A 19,252-nucleotide genomic window follows, 5' to 3' on the forward strand; every position below is an offset into this window, starting at 1 on the left:
AACTGGCCACCGTTAAAAAATCAAGGAACTACGGGTTGAGCTCACAAAATTCAATTGCTTGTTGAACTACCCCTATACACATTAACTACTCAACGTTTTGTTTTCACTTTCCCCTACACACACCTATCTCAACGCAATTACTCCCATTACGGTGGCAAACTGCAAAAAACACTCTGACTACAGCTATAAAGAAATATGACTATACTTTCTAGGGAGCAAGTTTGGCATCTAGCCAAACAGGCCGATCGTTGGTTTATTTTGAGTGAACGCGGAGACAGAGTTAGACGAAATCGGATTCATTCAGCAGAATTCAATTTTCGTCCAATTGTCTTGTATAGAAAGCATTATTTTCAAATATTCAAATACAATTTTGACAACATTGCGTTACAATGTTACACACACACAATGTAACATGTAACATTAAGTTTTGTTTATAAACAGTTTCTTTATAGTGCAGTGATCAGAGACACTCTTAGAATTGCAAAATGTGCTTTCGTTCAAATTTAATTCACAAAGTGTAAGTATCAGCGTTTATAACTTTGGTGTTTGTTTAATACTCCCGCTTTTAGTATTTAGTTAAGTTGTTTGTGTAAACGGGATAAATGTGTAGATAAAAACTTGAACATTGTTGAACAAATTGAAGCCTTACTTTCTCAAATTGTAGGATATGGCAAAACTTAAATTCCTTATCACGAGTGTTAATTTGGATACATTACTATAAGAATAGGTTAAAGTCAGTGTGTGAATATGAAGGAATGTGATGTGAAATCATCCTGAAAATTAGTATACGCCTACCCTGCTACTGCATTTCAGTAACTTTGTGCTTTAAAATACGAGTTGAGAAAGGAAGGCGATGAAATTTCAATGTAGATTATGTTTTCTACTTTTTTCGGTTAGTCCAAATATGATGGAGTTAGAAAGTTCTTCTTCTTCCGTTCTTCAGCTTTTGTCCATGTTTTACCAGTATCAAGTTTTATGCTTAGTAATTTCAGGGTTTTTGTGAACTCTATATAGTTAAAATTGTCAGATTTGAAGTGAAACTAGTAAGACGAAAGAAGGCGTCCAAATTAATTAAATATATTAATCATCATCATCATCATATCAGCCGGAAGACGTTCACTGCTGAACATAGGCCTCCTCCAAAGATTTCCAGATTAGCCGATCAGACGCGACGTGCATTTAATATTTAAGTATAATTATGTTTTTATAAAAAAAACCGCCTTTAAATTAAATATATAAGTATTTTATTAAAAATAATCGATGTCAAAAGTTTGGTTATCGATTTTCGCTATATCGTGTTTTATTTTCAATAAAATTGCATCTGTGTACAAAGTTTTATTAAGATCAGTTAAAGGAAAGTGGGTGAAATTCAATAAACAAGATTAATTCCCCGATTTGTCACCCTTAGAGGTGGAACATCCTTATTAAATTTGAAATAATCGCGTAAGTCGGTTAAATAAATAATGTAAAAATAAATACAATCTGTTATATATATAGGTATTATAAATTACTGATTCATGTTAATTGATCATCAATCTGATTTCAAGTGTCTCTGATTGTAGGGATTGCCGTGCTCTTGATCGAATACCATTTGTTGTTGTGATTCTTTAATTCTTTATACGTAAATAAACGTAAATACGTAAAAATTTATACATATATAATAGTTTATACGTAAAAAAAGTGTACCTACGTATCTACTATATAAGTAAGTGAAATAGGTATCAATCTTGAGTCAATGACAAGTATTTTGTAGTTATACGAGTATTGCAAGTTTGCAAAAATGGTATGACAATTACATTTCAAGAGTATATATAAATTTTCAGATATCAATTAATAATATGGCTTCTAGCAGCGACAATGATTGCAAGCTCTGAGAGATGTAACCAAACTCCACCGGGGGCGAAGGTGCCAACACCCACGGATCCCAAGGAGGGTCCTTTCAAACTCATTGTTGACAATAAGGGCAGCGACGCTGGGAAGTATTTGCCTGACCAGACATATGTCGGTAAGGCCCATGCCTCAAAATCTATGAAATGACACTAAGGCTATGTTCAGTTGACAGAATTTTAACGCGCGTTTATATATTTACTTATAAATATGCGTGGCACCGCGCATTAATGTTCGGTACCGGTACCGCCGTGTTTAAAAGGGGGCATTCATTATCCTGCATTGCAGTCCGTCTTGCCGTCCGCCGCGTAATGCAGGGTTATGAATGTAGTCTCATGCAAGCGATCCTGCTATCCTGCAATAGGTCCTGCGAGACTCCATACGTAGGCCCACGGACGAATAAAAACAATAGAAGTACCTTAAGTCTCAATTACTATGAGAGCCGATGTCGCCAAAACTCATACATTCTTAACTTGGAACACTACAAAATGTTGATATTGTTTATTAAGATTATTTAAATTGATTATTGTTAAAAAGAAATAAGATGTTCTGGATTGTTAATATAACTGTGGATTGTTAAGTTCAATATCATCATTACCTATTATTACAAGTTGCGACGTTTTGATATTATATTGAAATTTTAATCAACGTATTGCCCTCTAGCGGTTACTTGCTGAATCACGACGAATTGGAGCTGTTAATTTAGTTCTCCAAACAAGAAGCGACCATATTCCAGGGGTATACGCATTGACTTACAGTTATATGGACGTCGGGTCCGCGCTAAAAAGTGTCCGAACTTATATGGCGTTAAAATCGTATACAGAGCGTCATTCACGCTCTAGTCTTCGTTTGTTCGACTGACAGCGTAGCAAGCAAAATTAGACAGTACTGCGATGACATTACAATTTAAATTCAACGTTTTAGCTCTTTCCTATTCCTTGAAATGTCACTACGTTTAAATAGGTTGACTCGGGACATTTTTTTCGTGGTTTTTGTATTAGACCCGTCGTCCATTTATTTGTAAGTCAATGGGTATACGCATTACTTTCGTCTCTTGTAATAAAAAAAATATTTCGATAATAAAAAAAAAAAATATTAAAATAAGACTCCGATGATATTAAATATCACCACGGGTAACATTTTTGGTGCGGCTATCAGTTTTGCACTCCAAAACAGCACAATAAGGCATTTTTCTAGGATTTTAGAGAATTTGTACGAAAGAATGACACAACCATACCATACAAAGCGAAACTGGCGGACTGATCTCAGATAGGTCTGGAAAGACGCCTACAGTTGGCACGTGTCAGACGCTAACTAACCACATCTACTGTATTTTTATTGTTCTGGGCGTGGGTCATACGCAGGTTAGTGTGTGAGCAGTCTTCTGCTTGCGTGGCGGACGGTCATGCAGGTAGTGAGTGGGCCGTTTAAACGAAATTCTCGTTCTCGTTGATTGGGTTAAAACCATTGCCCATCTCAGAATGCGCATCGATGCGCAGCAGCTGTCCATCCATTTGAACCTAGCGGAACAATTCTTTAATTTCATACCGATATAAGTACTTCGATTGCAGTAAGCATAAGGGCGTTAGACGAAAAACGACCATTCATGAAGTTCATGATAACTGCTGAGGGCGCAGGGGACGACAGACAATCGGACGATTTGAGGCCGCACAAGGCCGAAGTCGGCTCCCTAAAGCCTTTGCAAGAAGACCATATTGCCACTTATAGCGCGACATGTCTAAACACTGTAATGAACGTGGACAATTCGCTTAAGAAATCTGTTACGGTAAGTCTTTGTGCAGTCTATTGCAACAAGTAACCTACCTCCTTACTTGAACTTGAACCTGACTTAAGTAAGGAAGTATGTCGTACTACAAATAAAAAACTCCTTACCAACCATGGCTGTAATGGAAAGAAAAAAGGCCCGTGGGTTTTATTTGGGGAATTATAGTCAAGTTAGCCTGTAGGCAATCATACTATTCACGTGCAAATGTAATGAGAAATAAATTACTTACTAATTTTGTGACAAACTGTTACCAACGAGCCATTCATAATACTATAGATGGGGTGCACAAAAGAAGCCTCCTCGCAATGGCGTACTATTCATGTCCTCTGCACGTTTAGCGAACAGTGGGCTACAATCAGCGAGTAGGTACTGAAGCATAGCGCTGGCTGCTTTATTTTATATTTAGAATTGTGTAAAAAATAGAAGGTTGTTGTCAAATGAACATCGAGAGAGTTCTGGACAAATCTTCAAACCGAACGCTCACAGTAAATCTTTACTTATGAATTGATTCCTCGTTTATTATTAAAAAGTGCCTCTTTCTACGCTATAACCACGGCTACGCTCCCACAGTACCTAACAGTCAACAGCGCATCGAGCTATAAACTTGTGTTCGAATTCGAAAAAGCGCACGTTACGCCGGACTGGCAAATTCTTTCAAAACATGATCCACACTAGTGGCGACTACTGCTAATGATGCGGGTAGTGGGAATAACTTCTGGGTCATAATAATATAGCCATTAATACTATGTCTGAAATAAACAAGTATTCATTTTTTTTATTCCAACAGGTGCACTGGATATCACCAAAAACAAGTGAGAGAAACCAGAGGGTACGATTTCGCGCAATGGTAGCAGAAAATGATGAAAAATGGTATGCCGGAAGCACAGACCGGGAAGACAAGCTGTCAGTCGTTCTCGAGAAGGACAAAGCGTCCCCTCCCGATCAGCCTCCGCTACCGCAACTTAACGTGTGCAGACTGTGTAGCGAAGCACGCTATGAAGTAAAAATTTTGCTTCCTTCTCTTTGTTATTCGGTTTCATCAAAACTAGAAACTCTACATACACGGTCTTGATTTGTAATCATTTTAAGTTAACTATAGCAATGCATGAAAGTCCTAAACTATTACTTAACATGTGTAATTAGTTTATATTTATATTTATACGTGACTATTCGATTTGTGAAGTCCACTACCATTTCGAGTTCTTAGGTTTTCGCGATTGTTACACATAGGAAATGAAACTATTTTTTCGGATTTAAATCGCGTATATTTGTTTTTTCAAACAAACCGACGTTTCCACTACCATTGCTCACCATTGTCCACCACTGTGGGCTGATGTATGGACATCAGCCACCGTAGTGGGACATCGTCTAAGTGATCTATTTAAAAATTGGTGCTCGTCAGACTTCTAATACCTTTCAGTTCTTTTTTGTTCACACAGGTCATCTTCAAAGGGCAATGGTCGAGAGGTAATCACCCCCTCAACTTTCCTGAAAAGCTGGATGAGATAGCGTTCGAAACCATGATCGGAACGTCACACGATCGAAACTTTACACTTTGGGAGCAAGGTTACAAAGCTGGAAACGGACTGAGAGTTATGGTTGTTGACTACGATGACCTTCCTATGCACAATTATATAATAGAACATGTAAGTACAGGCACATAACCATATATTGAACGTTTTTGTTAGCTTAGTGATAAACCAAGCTCTCCGTCAGCCAGCAAACAGTAGTTATCTTCGATTTTCATCATTCTTTTAATTCTATAATACGCGTATAATAATTAAAGAGCTCCGAAACAAAAACTGATAAATGTGATAAACTTCGATTCCAATTTCGTTTAGTCTTATTGAATGAATTTGTCGCTTTATTTGTGTTCAGATCCGTGCATTTCAAAGGCATTTTTAAAGCGGATTTAAAAGAAGGATGGCGATAGCTGCCCCAATAACGACGAAGAGCCGTTCATGGACTTTGCTTGTGTAATTATATATATGTATATTTATACGTTTTAGTTTATGCCTAGTTATCAATATATTTTTGTATATTTTTAGAAGTCGGGAATAAAAAAACGTAAAACGTATTTTAGTATAGATGCAAGAACACAACGCAATTGCTTCAGGTCAACCACAGATTACGTAACGTTCTTGTACGCATGTTTCATTTTAAGCAAGATTGAATGTTTACCTGAAGTATTGGTTATTTTATAGTACACGCATAAAATAAAAATAAAGCTATAAAATACCTAATGAAATAATCAATTAAACAGTAATGACATAAAGCAAAAAATAAAACACAATGTGACAAAAATATTTAGACTATATTTAAATGAGAGGTAATGAAAGTTGCAAAGGAACGTGTTGACAAGAGACCTCCTGCCAATGACAATGTCACATTGATATTAAGAACAGTGTGATCATTTGTGGCAGATTTCTGCTATTTGGGCAGATTTTATTTTTATTCATTTTCGTTACTGCAGAACATGATAAGTTACATTAAATGTGGCAGAGTGTGGCAGATTTGGAATGTTCGGGAAGTTATTTATTATTTTTGGGGACAAACTGAAAACTTGTTTTTGCTGCCGCGAACAAACATCTGAAGCGAAATACAGGACAATTTTATAAACATAACCTATATCAACTTTATAAACCCAGCTTCTACCAGGCTGTACTCAATTAGCTTTTTTGATGCTTTGATAATGAATTACAAGTAGTGATAAGTCTCTTTAATGCACGTCGCCAAAAACACTGGGTCACAAAATACACGTGATGTCGTCATCCTTCTTTAGTGTTCGGGTTGGATATATCGATACCTCTCACGTAACTTGTTGTAAGTCAAAATACCATTTTTTGCTTTTTTAACTGAAATACATCCTTTTTAGTATATTATTGGTTCCTCATTTAAAAGAGAAGTCCCTTAGGCTCAACTCATACCGACGCAGAGTCGAAGCGTCGCGTCGCGTCCTGTTTTTCAATTACAACGTCTGGCGAAGCGCGACGACGCGCGACGACGATCGCATTAGTGCGCCCGGATCACAGTGTGATCGGCGTCTGACGCCTCACTGTGCTCAAGTGATTGGCACGGCAACGCGCGTCGACGCGCGAAGCCGCTCGACTGCAACCTCCATATTTGCATAACACAAATTTGTACCTTAATAATGGGAAAATAGAGATGAATACCTATGCTATAGGCGAAAAGCATGACGCGACGCGACGCTGCAACTCTGCGCCAGTGTGAATTGAGCCTTAGTGTTATGTTCAGTTTCAAACATGGAACCTATAATATACATAAAAAAGGATATATTGAAATTAAAAAGCAAAAAATGGAATTTTTTTGTCTTACAACAACTTACGTGAGAGGTATCGATATAAACTCTTTTGCAAAAAAAACGGGCACTTTAGATTTTTTTCTCTACTTCAATGAAGAAGAACAAGAAATAGGTTTTATTAATTTGACGATATATTGGCATGTTATTTGAAGCATCCTGGCATGATTCTTTATGTTCGAAATTTAAAATTTGAAATTAATAAAAGAAAAATAATGATTATTGTGGATTATTCTAAAATTGCTTTACTAATGGCGCGAATTGCTGAAACGATTTTTAACTGATTACGATATTTTGAAACTTTTTGGATATTTTCTGCAAATTAAACAATTTAATCTTTCTTTTTACATTAAATACCACTTTTTGATATGAGTGATAAAGTGATAAGGGCCGGTAAAATTATAGCACTACTTGAAGAAGGTTGTTCGCAAACTTACGTGTCTCAGCGGCTAAATGTGAGTCGTTCAACTGTCCAGAGGACTTGGCAACGGTATCAAGAGACCGGTTCGGTCAAAAGAAGACCCGGTTCGGGAAGAAAACGATGCACAGAACCAAGAGATGACCGCTTTTTGGTGAGTCAGGCGTTGCGGAATCTTAAGGCGTCAAGTGTGGACCTGAAGAAGAGCCTTGAAGAAGTAAGAGGAGTAGAAGTTAGCTTGTGGACGGTCAGGAGGAGGCTTTTGGCTGCCAATATCAGGAGTTACCGCCCAGCTCGGGGCCCTAAATTACTCCGTGAGCACCGTGTTGCTCGACTTCAGTTTGCTCGGAACTGTGCTTCATGGACTCTGGAGGACTGGAATAAAGTATTATTTTCTGATGAAGCTAGAATCTCTTTGTGTGGAGAGGACCGACGCCGGCGAGTGCTGCGAAGACCACGGGAACGCTATGCAGAAGTGTGTTTCGAAGAAATCACTCCTTATGGCGGAGGCTCCGTTATGTTTTGGGCAGCAATTAATTCGACGGAGCGTACGGAGTTAGTTTTCATAGAAAATGGAACATTAAATGCACACCAGTACATAATGGAAGTCCTAATTCCATATGCACAACCCACATTGACTGCACTTGGGGAAGATTCCATTTTTATGGACGACAATGCTCGCCCGCACCGTTCTGGCGACGTGGAAGCGTACATGCAAGAAGTTGGGATCCGTCGTTTAGATTGGCCAGCTCGAAGTCCTGACCTCAATCCAATTGAGCATGTCTGGGATGTTCTAAAGAGACGGGTAAGATCAGTGCAACCTGCTCCACAAAACAGCAGGGAGCTAAAAAGAGTCATTGCAGAAGAGTGGGAACGTATTCCTCAAAACGTTATTAAAAACATCGTGGAAAGCATGCCCAGAAGGATTCAAGCTGTGATTTTGACAAGAGGAGGTCACACTCGTTATTAGGTTTTTACATTTGTAACTTTATTTAATTAAAAAAAGTAAAAAAAAATCTTGTCTTTATTGCCGACCACTTCTTATTGTTTGGGCGTGTACATCGGTTTTAAAGAATCCATCGTGTTTTTTCTTTTAATTGCCCGAATTCACTTCACACGCATTAATTTACACGATTATAAGTCTAAGTCAAAGTTCCGATAGTAAGACTAAGTCAAAGAAATAAATTTCATTTAATTAACTCAAATCGACTTTAGAACGTAAATTTCCTTAGGTGCCCGTTTTTTTTGCAAAAGAGTGTATGTTATTCGCAGAAACGAACAAAACTACCGTTTGGTAATTTAAAAAAATCGATCGAACAGCACTGAAGATCGCGATAGCTCTTGCGAGCTATTAATGGCAATGTTTGGTAGAGTCTCGCCTTGCCGTTGGAAAACCACATTTAAGCTAGTATTTCATGGAAATCAATTGAGTTCACTAAGTAAGTCCTTGCTTACGCAAAGGCAAAGTTATTTTTTGCTGTAGCGCAAAAATCTGTTGCAAGCACATAGATATATTCGTAAGATCTGCTTCCTCGACCTGTAGCTCTGTTCTTAGTGTCAACAATAACATCAAACAACTGTAGTATTATTATTTATTACAAAGATCGAATCCCTTTGATTCGAACCAGCGTCTTATCACGCCAGGCCGATTTTTTTTTCTGTGGCTTCAGCATATCGGCCTGGTACGTTATAATAAACTAGTGGAATAATTAACAAAAAAATATCGTGGTACTAAAACATTGTGATGTTCAATAAACTTCATACTACAATTGGAGTATTTTCACAAAAAAAATGGTAGCAAAAACATCATTATATTAAAAAAAATGTTATGCAAAGTTCATTTTGTAAATACAAAAAATTTGCTTAGTTCGCTATTTTTGCTTAGTGGAAGTCAAACTTCGTTTTATAAATTTCAGCCTTAGACAGAATGATACCTGCTGTTTTGATATTTTTGCTTTTTTGTTTGCTTGGTTTGTTTGTGTTTTGAAAGTCCGGAATTATATTTAATAATGCCGCGATTTCAAGGGGAAATATCACTCTATATGTACTCTGATTCCGATCTTAAAGTATTCGTTGCAGTAGAGCTCCGTGTGAAAGAGTTCGTCCAAAAAAGTACTGCGATGTAAGCATTCATATATTTCCGTTTTGAAAGGGTGCCGTTGAAATTACAGACGCAAGGGACTTGTTAACTTATCTCTCAGGGTGACGGGCGCAGTGGCAGTGCCCCTCGAACCTTTGCGATTTAAGGCTTTGAGTGTCATTGCAACTGCTTTGGACAGGCGTGTCGCTTACCTCCAGGCGCACGATTTGTTCGGCCCGTCATCTCTTGGTATCATAAACAAAGATATCTGATAATAATCCAGTATTAAAACTATTCAATTGTTAACTGCTGTTGTCTATATTGTTTCACAGATGAATCTAGAAGGAGGCACTAGAACGCTCATTCGAGGCAAACGTCGGCAGTACCCGTACACGTCTGAGCCGCAGCATGCTTTGTTCAGGGTCAGCAGAATACACCATATGTTCTCTGTCATCATTCAAATGCGACCCTCACCAGATTGGTTCCTTGGAACGAGCAAGTAATTTAACTTTAACAAGAAATACAACACATTTGTTTCTTACGCGTTCCGTTGCTAGAGTTTCTGCTCGAAATTTTTCGACTCGAGAAATATCGAGAAATCTACAGGGATAGCACGACTGGGTGAGACTTGCGCGAGAGCGACAAAAAGCGCTCTATGCCGTAAGCGCGAGATCTCTAATGCCGGGTGCACGAGTGTTTCACTTGCGTTTTTCGCTTGCTTGCGTTGGCTGAGTCACGGCGTAGAAATCTGCCTTCAGCGCAAACGCGTTCATGAGTCTTCCGCTTTGTCTTGCGGAGAGACTTGCGCGCATGCGCGGCACCTTGTCTTTGTTTTGGTTTTATTGGACGCGTGGACGCTGCTGCTCTGTGATTGGCCAGTGGTGCTGTCCTCCGCAAACGTTCCCTGTTGCTTGCGCGGAAATATCAAACATGCTAGATATCAAACACACGCAACGCAAAGAAATCCAACGTAAAGCAAGCGGCCGGTGCAAGCGAGCGACTCGTGAACAATCCTACTTGCACGCACAAGACAGATCTTTGCGTATGCGCGAAACGAGTCACGCAAGCAAGTGAAAAACGCAAGTGCACCCGGCCTTAAGGCCATTAGGCCTTATCAGAGTGGCGGCGGGTGCGGGTGCGGGCGCGACTAGATCTATTGGCTTAGTCCGCTAGTACCTTTCACAGTGCTTGGTCTAGCGTCTAGCATCTGTTTACGATTTCGACGTGTAGCCGCTTCGGCACTGTGAAAGCGACTGAATAAACCCTAAGGAAGAATAGCAGTATCTCGCACTTTATGTCGCTCTCTCGCAATTCGCGCCCTGTCGTGTTAGCTCTACTGGGCAACTTCGTGGCGAGAAAAATATCCTGGAGAACTCGAAAAACCAAATTACGTTTAATAATTACTCAAAAATTGGCTTAGAAATTGGCTTCTGATCGTTTTCCTTGCGGTCGGCTAAGGCTAACGATCAGAACTGCGATGCATTAAAACAGGCATTGCAACATAAACTTTATCTTCTACTGGATAGGATTACATTTCTCACAAAAAATTAAAAAGAAGATGCAGCAAGCAGCGGTCGACGGCGCCAAGCTGCGCACGAGCGCACTTTATAAAGTGCGATATAGTATACAACATAATTCTACAATATGCTCGTATAGTACATACCCATTTCTTTTACCAAAATAGTAAAGCCCCGCTGCGCGATGCGGCGGCGACAAGCGCATCCTGTCATCGGCAGCTTGTGCCGCCACGGGCAATACAAAGTTTTACTAAGCTTTTTAATAAATAGAGTTACCAGTGTCGAGCTGCACAGCGCGAACTTTGGTGGTTTTCTTACTACAGAACCCAGACCAGAACCAATTTAGAAAAGTTCATTTCTCAAATTGGTCCTACTGGGTATCGAAACCGGGACCAACGGCACAGGAATTCACTCCGGAGCGCTATACCGACCAATTTTTTGTTACGAATAAATATTTTATTAAATTTGACCAACTTCTGCTCGATTTTTTCTTGCGATTCAATGAAATGATCCTTATAAAAAACTTATCCATTTTTATAATCAACTCACAATTTATAATGGTTTCTAAAACAGATTCCCTGTATCTCCCATGGTTTTCATGGTTAAAAAATTCACTGTATAAATAGGCTCAATAATAAACAATTTCATCATTGTAAACGTCCACAGGTACGAACTGTGCTCTAATGAAGGGTGGCTGTCTAATCACACAATACCCTTGTACCCTTGGGACGCAGGGGTGATGAACGGGGTATCATACGATGTAAGTTGTCATTCGCGTGTTTGATGCTTATAGGTCTCACTATCGCCACGTTCACGGTCGCCACGCTTACGGTCGCCATGGAATTAAGCCGACCGGAAAAAGCTTCGTTTTCGCGTCGGCAGACCGAGCGGAAGCGAAACGTCTTTTTCGCTCTAATTATATGGGCATAAAGCTTTTTTTTGATCAGCCGGTGAATAAGTGTAGCGCTTCTTTACTCGGGCTTACACAGGCGTGCGTGCCTGCGTGCGTGTGTGCACGTGCGAGCGTACGTACGTGCGTGTGTGTGATTATAAGGAGTCTAGAAAAATACATTTTTCAAGCGTGAATTATATTCATCACATTTTAAAGTGAATTGGGCATTTAGCTCCTTTCCCATTGTAGTTTATGGGTCCCAGGAGGTTATGCATTTAGGGGATGAAAACGACATTTTTGTAGTCTGTACCAAATTCGTTCTAACGAAGAGGAGAAGGTGAAATAAACTTGGGCAAATAAAGAAAACGATAAAAATATTTGCAATTTATTTCACTACTTATTAACTGGTGGTTTAGGTGTTTATTACATAATGCAGTGCTATTTTTAAAATGATCGTAAAAATATCACCACACAACTTATGCATTGATTGTGTTTGACAATATATATTTATTGACCAGTCACAACACTAGCAAATACAACTTACAAAGGGGGGGGAGGGGGGCGGTGTAGGGGGTTTAGTAGTTTTTGTAGCAGTAGAGCTAGAAGTACTGTCACCTTACTATTTCTGCTGCCAAGTAGATGCTCACATTACTGCGTTCCGGTTTTGAAGGGTAAGGGTGCTGGTGAAATTACAGGTATATGGGACTTGTCAACTTACGTCTCAGGGCCACGGCAGTGGCAGTGTCCAACTTTGCGATTTAAAGCTCTCAATCACACTGCAACTATGTTATGGGTAGGGTGTCGGTTACCGCCAGATACACGACTTGTTCGTCCTGTCGCTCACACACGTTTTCAACTTGCAAAAAAATGCATAGATACCTGGTTATACGTCTGGCTAACATGTAAACCTTTAACAATTAAACAAAACTACTGTTAACAGATGGCACCACTTTAAGGTGCAATTTAAAACGCTACGGCACGTACATTTTTGTTTCAAAAGTTACATTTCCTGTTTCAAGTTTCATTTATTTTTTTGAATCACTATGTATAAAAGTGTAAAATGGAACAACGATGATTCTACTACGTACGGGGTTAACAGCACCTTGTTAAGCTTACTGTTGTGGTGTTGAAAACATTAGTCAACTGCCAAAAATCAACCTACGGAGTATGTATGCTCAAGAAATATTAACCTTTAACCAGTGATTGGAAGAATCCATTTTGTTTGCACCATGTTTGTTAGTTTATTGCCTAATATGTGTGTGTTTGTAAACTATGTAGGATTTACAATAATAAATGTAGTTGAATTAAGAAAATCTTATCATTAGTTATTTTATATCATTATATTATCAAACGTTATTTGCATATTACGCGAATACACCAAAAGTTACGGAAAGTGTACGTTTAACCATCTAGCAACACTGAATGGGAGCGAATTTTTGTAATGAAAATTGTTCTAAATATTATAATGATAACATTTTCAGGTGATAGACAACACTGCTTGTTAAAGACAGGACTAAATACATATTATAAATATAATATTTAAGTAAAGATGTTACGTAACAACTTTCCGACAATAATCAACCTAAAATCCAGCCTTTTAGAAAGATGGCTAATGACATGCGACCAAATTAAAGAGTACAGCAGTAAAACGACGTATGAAAGTTACTACTAAATATTGTAGTAGTAAGTTGTTGTTTGGGCTAAATTGTTTTTAGCCCAAACCGCTTTAGTAGTTCGTTTTCCGAACAATATTCGCGTCGTCTCGGGAATTCTCGCAGCTACTATATCATCTGGTTGTACGATGCACAATTGACATTAAGTTCTTTATAGTTACAAAAATAGCTTGCATTCGTGGTAATATAAATTGAGCCTTAAAATGATATAGTAATTTTTTTGTATTTATAATTGTATTTGGTGATTCAGTTCGGCTACTATAGTAATGATAATCGACCACAGAGTCTTTGTACTTGTTTATCAACTCGATAAATGGTAATGTTCTTTTTCATTCACAGTCAGAAAGATCTATAACACAGCCATCAGACAACATCAATAGAGTGGGAGTGGGATCCTTCGACAAGGCTTCGCCATTCTTTCAAATGAATTTGAATGATTTGAAGCCCTTTGCCTATTTGACAGTGAACAGACTTGACGTTTATCCTCTTAACCCTGAAGAGTGCCCCAGTGCTGAGGGTGATGGTACGTATTTATGTATACTGAACATTTTTTTATGTAGGACAGAACAACCAATTAAAATGAGGGGATAATAAAGTCATAGACGAAAGATAATTCCAGTAAATGTCAAAATATTCGCATTATCATTAAGAAACAGACGTCGTTCCGAAAATGTTACTAACTGTGCATTATCAACCAACGTTACAACATCTTTTTTTACTGTGAGTAAATATTTACTCTTTGCCCTTTGCCCTTTTGCTCTTTGAAAATTATTCATATATTTTCTTAAATACGATCACAGGCCTTATGCTTTCATTTTTTTGTTTCACTTTGTGTATCGATCGGTCCTAAGTATAAGGGCCAAAGTAACAATTTGATCATTTTCGCTTTAGTTTTGTGGGAAATGCTTCATTTCATTGTAATCTATAAAGAGCATCAAAACAAAATCAAACATATTCAAGGAAACCTCGAAATACAAGGAATTCTTGAAAATATGCCAGGTTGCACGTTTGGAAGCCTCTCCTGTAAAATTGTGATTTTGTGCTTTGGCCCTTATTCGATATATACATATATGTATGTATGGATATCATTAGAAGTCGAAATTTTAAATTACGACGCATTTGTTAACTGAAGTACCTATAGTGCGAGTACGTTACATATAAGTCGATATACTTCTATAATACTGGTTGTAAAGCCTCAATCTTGTTCTTTTTTCGGACAGCAGCAGGAGCGGAATCCCGTCCTCATTACACAACCCACAATGGTCACGCTAGTCTGTTTTCATTGCAAAATTGAAAATTTGTCACGCGACTTTAAAACCAGTTCGCATTGCAATGCCAGTGCTGTTTATTATTCACATTAATATGATAATTAAAGGTCTTTATTAACGATAAAAATTTTAATAACTTCCATGGCTTTTTAAAACGCCTTTGTTGGCCCTTTAGCCTCTTTTTTGAATGTTGTATATTTTATTACCTCACGGTCGATCAAAATGAGTGGTTCAGCGTTTTTATTTTCATTTCATTATTCTTTCGTTTAATAAAATAAAAAAATAACTGAAAGAGGATTATTACATTCCCTTGAATTCAGTCGCGTTAATTCTAATCTCATTACATAATCCTTATATACATATTAATTATATTTAAAAAATCAGATCTTTGTAATTTAAAGCTCTGAGTGGCACTGTTATGGACAAGCATGTAGCTTACTATCAGGCGCACGACTTGTTCGTCCCATCACTTGATGTTAAACATATATAAAAAAAAAATAACCATTTCGTTTTAGTAAGTACGGCAATCATCAGATGAAATAAATGGACTTTTTGCGGCAGCCTGTATTTTTAGCTGCTTTCACTCGTATTAAAATATAGGTATTTATATTGCGTCCTTTCAATGTTACAGAAGTAAATGTAAAGCCATGGGGTGGAAATGAAGAAGAGGAACAGTAAGTGTTTTTTCTTTTTACAAGCGTTTTTTTTATTTATTTCAATTAAGTTTAGCTCGTATTGTAGAGTTGGAAATAATTAATTCAGTGTTATATTAATATAACTTCGCTTATAAATGCGGAGCTGGTTCCAGTATGCCACAAACATGGAGTATATAACCGAATATAGAGACGAAATGCCATTTAATTAGTTTGAAAACTATCCTGCCAAACCATTATTTATTACATATACATACATATTTAATTACCGATGAAATGTGATTCCGTTTATTTTGTAATCAGATGTTTTGCTGTTTTTTCCACACCACCGAATAGAACATATAGCAACCTATTTTTAGGGATATTATCTTTATTGCAATAAATACTTATTGCAATAAATACAGAACATTTTTGGAATATACGGAGACGTACACACAGGTCAGTTGTTGGCGATGTACTATTTCAGCTTTCTAATTTGTGATTTCAGTGCAAACAAGAGTTGATATTTAAAAGTGATATAAGGACCATTTGCCTGGTGAATTGCCAGGGGTGGATAGCCCTTATTTAGTTTCTATTTCTGGTTATATACTTGATGGCTACAAATTATTATGTGCCGTGCTTTATTCCCGACATTGTTCATGGCATATAGTTAGCACGCAATTAAATTATTAATAACCCACTTACTACACCGTAACCAAATTCTAAGTATAACATTGTTAATTATAAAGTTTACCTGGTACCTATCACAATTTGACGCAAGACGCATTGACAACATCGTGTACATAACCTGATGCACTCAATACTCTATGATTCAATGATTGACGACCTCAAGTGGCACAGTGGTTTACAATAGGGTTGTTGCGCATATCAGCATCCGCATCCACTTCCGCGGATAATCTGCATACATTAAAATATTCGCATCAGCATCCGCATTCATAGTTAGCATCGATTCACTGCGGATGTTCGAATTGTGACATGACTTAAAAGGCACGTTGGAATAATTTACAAATCTTCCAGAAACAACTAAGCCAGAAAAGCAGCTCAGCTGTTGTGTTTACAATATAACTTTGATAAAATTCCACAACGATTAAGCTAGGCAGATTGATTGTTTTTATGAAGATTGATTCTTTTGTTTATAAGTGTCAGAAAATCACTGAAATTATATTTTGTTACAACATGAAAGAAATTGAAAAGCTTTTTATGTAGATTGATTCGGTAAGGATGTATAATTGTCGCGATATTTTTTAATTCCTAAAATGAGCAACCTCATCAGCATCCGCTGGTGTGTAATAAACCTGCATCAGCAACAACTTTAGTTTAACACTATGGGCGCTGGATGAGGCGGTCAATTCCCGGAAGGTTTTCTAAATTTGTCATAATTTTGGATACTCCGGGCAATGCTCCGGAATTCCGGAGTAAAATCTGTAAGCTCTAGTACTCATAATACAAGGGTTTCCTACTTTGAAACCAGGTAGGTAATTTGCGTGGTTGTTTCGCACTAAAAATAGTCTGTCTTTTTTGAAGTCGGAATAAAATGACGGTTCACTACGCAAAAGTGTTGCCCGCTTGCAAGAAGCTAGTGACTGAATGTTGGTCACGCTTATGCAATAAATGGCTGAATTTTGTTCATCTGAATCAGCTGAGTCACAGATTCGTTTCAATTTTTTGTTATGTAAATGAAATGTCAAATTTTGTAAGTTCATACCTACATACATACACTACATGTCCAAAAATACAAAAAGGAGTCGTTTAATCGTTTTTAATTTTAATTCAATGTGATTTTAATGAAATCCGCCTGTTCTTGATAAAATGTACACGAGTAAAAATTGTTTTTTAAAAGTTGCTTAGTCAAAATGGGAATGAAGATGATAATAATAATAATAATAATAATAATAATAATAACGCTCACACTCAACATAGCCCCGCACTAGGGAAACCCTGTGTCGCGGGTGCCATGGACACACACATAGACAACCACAAATTACACCCAAACTCACGAGAGAAATAAATGTAGGCCATACAAATATTTCTCCCGGCCCGGGAATCGAACCTGGGACCTCTGCGTGGCAGTCCGGCATGGTAACCGTTCGGCCACGGAGGCAGTTAGATGCAATTAGTAATCGTTAAAACGCCGTAACATTCACAATTCCAACACTTTTGCCAAAATATTACTTTTGCACATTGACTTACAAATAAATGGACGACGGGTCTAATACAAAAACCACGAAAAAAATGTCCCAAGTCAACCTATTCGAAATTTAAATTGTAATGTCATCGCAGTATCGCGCTGTCAGTAGAACAAATGAAGACTAAAGCGGAGTTTGGCGCTCTTTTAGCGCGGACCCGACGTCCATATAATTGTAAGTAAAATTTTATACAACTGGCAACACTGCAAATGTACTTTTACTCTGTCTCTAAAAAAACAAAGACTATTATTATAAAAAGTTAAATGTTCGCCCGCACACTGGAGATTGTCCTCAATGGGACAAAATCCAAAACATCTAAATAAAAATAATTAAATGTTCTATCGACTTTAGGGAATTTGATGACGAGCCGCAATTGGCCGAATCGCGGACGAGGTGCTTCAGTGATTGGGGCGCGTGGTCACCATGCCGAGGAACGAGTGGCGCGTGCGGTGGTGTCGGCACACAGATCAGGACTCGTCACGAGGTATCCGATGTGAGTTACATTTCATGCTTCGGATTTCTAGACTATCATAACGAAAAGTAAAAACTTGAGACCCCTTAAATTTCTTACGGGTGGCCTTCCGCCTCGGTAAAGAAACAACTGAGATCTATCATCCAAGTGGTGGTAGCGTCGTCTCTCAACCCAATATTATTATTATATTCAATATTTTTTATTTGCTTTCCACAAAGGTGTACAAGGTGTTACATAGTAAAAGAATTACACCATGAAACCTTACGGGCAAAACAAGTACCTAGAAGGGAAGAGAGTAAATAAGTGTAGGCTGTTTTCAACTGTTCCTTTCTGTTACAAACTTTTGATCAGAAATTTATTAATATTGTAATAACATTGCGATCTTAAATCCGTTACAAAAGAATGAAGAGTCCTTTTTTAGAAAAGTTTCTGTCTAGCAGTAAACTGTAGGATGTTTGTAAAAGCGCAAAATAACTTGTAAACTGTGGATACGCTATGTATATACAAAAATAATGCTAGATTAGGAATAGCTCAATATGTAAAATTACTTGTATAAATGTCGTCTGCTGTTGTCGAAAAAGGCAAACCAAGCAAATAGTCCGACGGCGTAATTCCTGGCAAAATGTTACGAGCAATGCAACACAAGCACTAAAATTCAATATTGCTATAATTTCCCAAAGAGTTGCATGCATAGAAATCTGTTGCACGTAATTAGTTACATAAATTTCTAAAATCCTGAACAAATGCATAATTAAATCATATGGAATTCTATTGTTAACAGGACTACAACGATTGGGAAGTGAAACCGCTGGCCAAATGTTACGATAATTTAGAAAATACTTTATTTGAATCCCGCGAGTGTTTTGTTGAGTGTTAAAATTTAATAAATGATTTAGGCATAGTATTTACATACTGTTTATTGTTTAAGAAAATAAATATGTTTCTTATTATCTACTGGTAAGCAGTTAATATTACTTACTTGATTTTTAAATCACCGATATATTTTATTTTGACCTACGAGTAAGTTATACATAGCAGGACCTTATTTAGTGAAAGTTTTAAAGATTTTGAGCTCTTTGGTTTTAAATATACACTACCTAG

The 19,252-nt window shown here is 37.6% G+C and overlaps 1 protein-coding gene across 1 annotated transcript; it reads left to right on the plus strand.

Moving 5' to 3' along the window:
- The first annotated feature begins 1,857 nt into the window (after positions 1-1,857).
- Positions 1,858-19,102, plus strand: LOC113239551 (spondin-2-like). The gene is made up of 10 exons (XM_026476612.1): positions 1,858-2,005; positions 3,459-3,673; positions 4,461-4,673; positions 5,113-5,319; positions 9,823-9,989; positions 11,674-11,767; positions 13,912-14,095; positions 15,472-15,514; positions 18,031-18,172; positions 18,933-19,102. The coding sequence occupies exons 1-10, from the start codon at positions 1,858-1,860 to the stop codon at positions 19,026-19,028; spliced, it is 1,509 nt and encodes a 502-aa protein (XP_026332397.1). The 3' UTR covers positions 19,029-19,102.
- The last annotated feature ends 150 nt before the right edge of the window (positions 19,103-19,252 follow it).

Source organism: Hyposmocoma kahamanoa, unplaced genomic scaffold (genome assembly GCF_003589595.1).
Source record: "Hyposmocoma kahamanoa isolate Upper Pololo Valley unplaced genomic scaffold, ASM358959v1 99879, whole genome shotgun sequence".
Lineage (NCBI taxonomy): Eukaryota > Metazoa > Arthropoda > Insecta > Lepidoptera > Cosmopterigidae > Hyposmocoma > Hyposmocoma kahamanoa.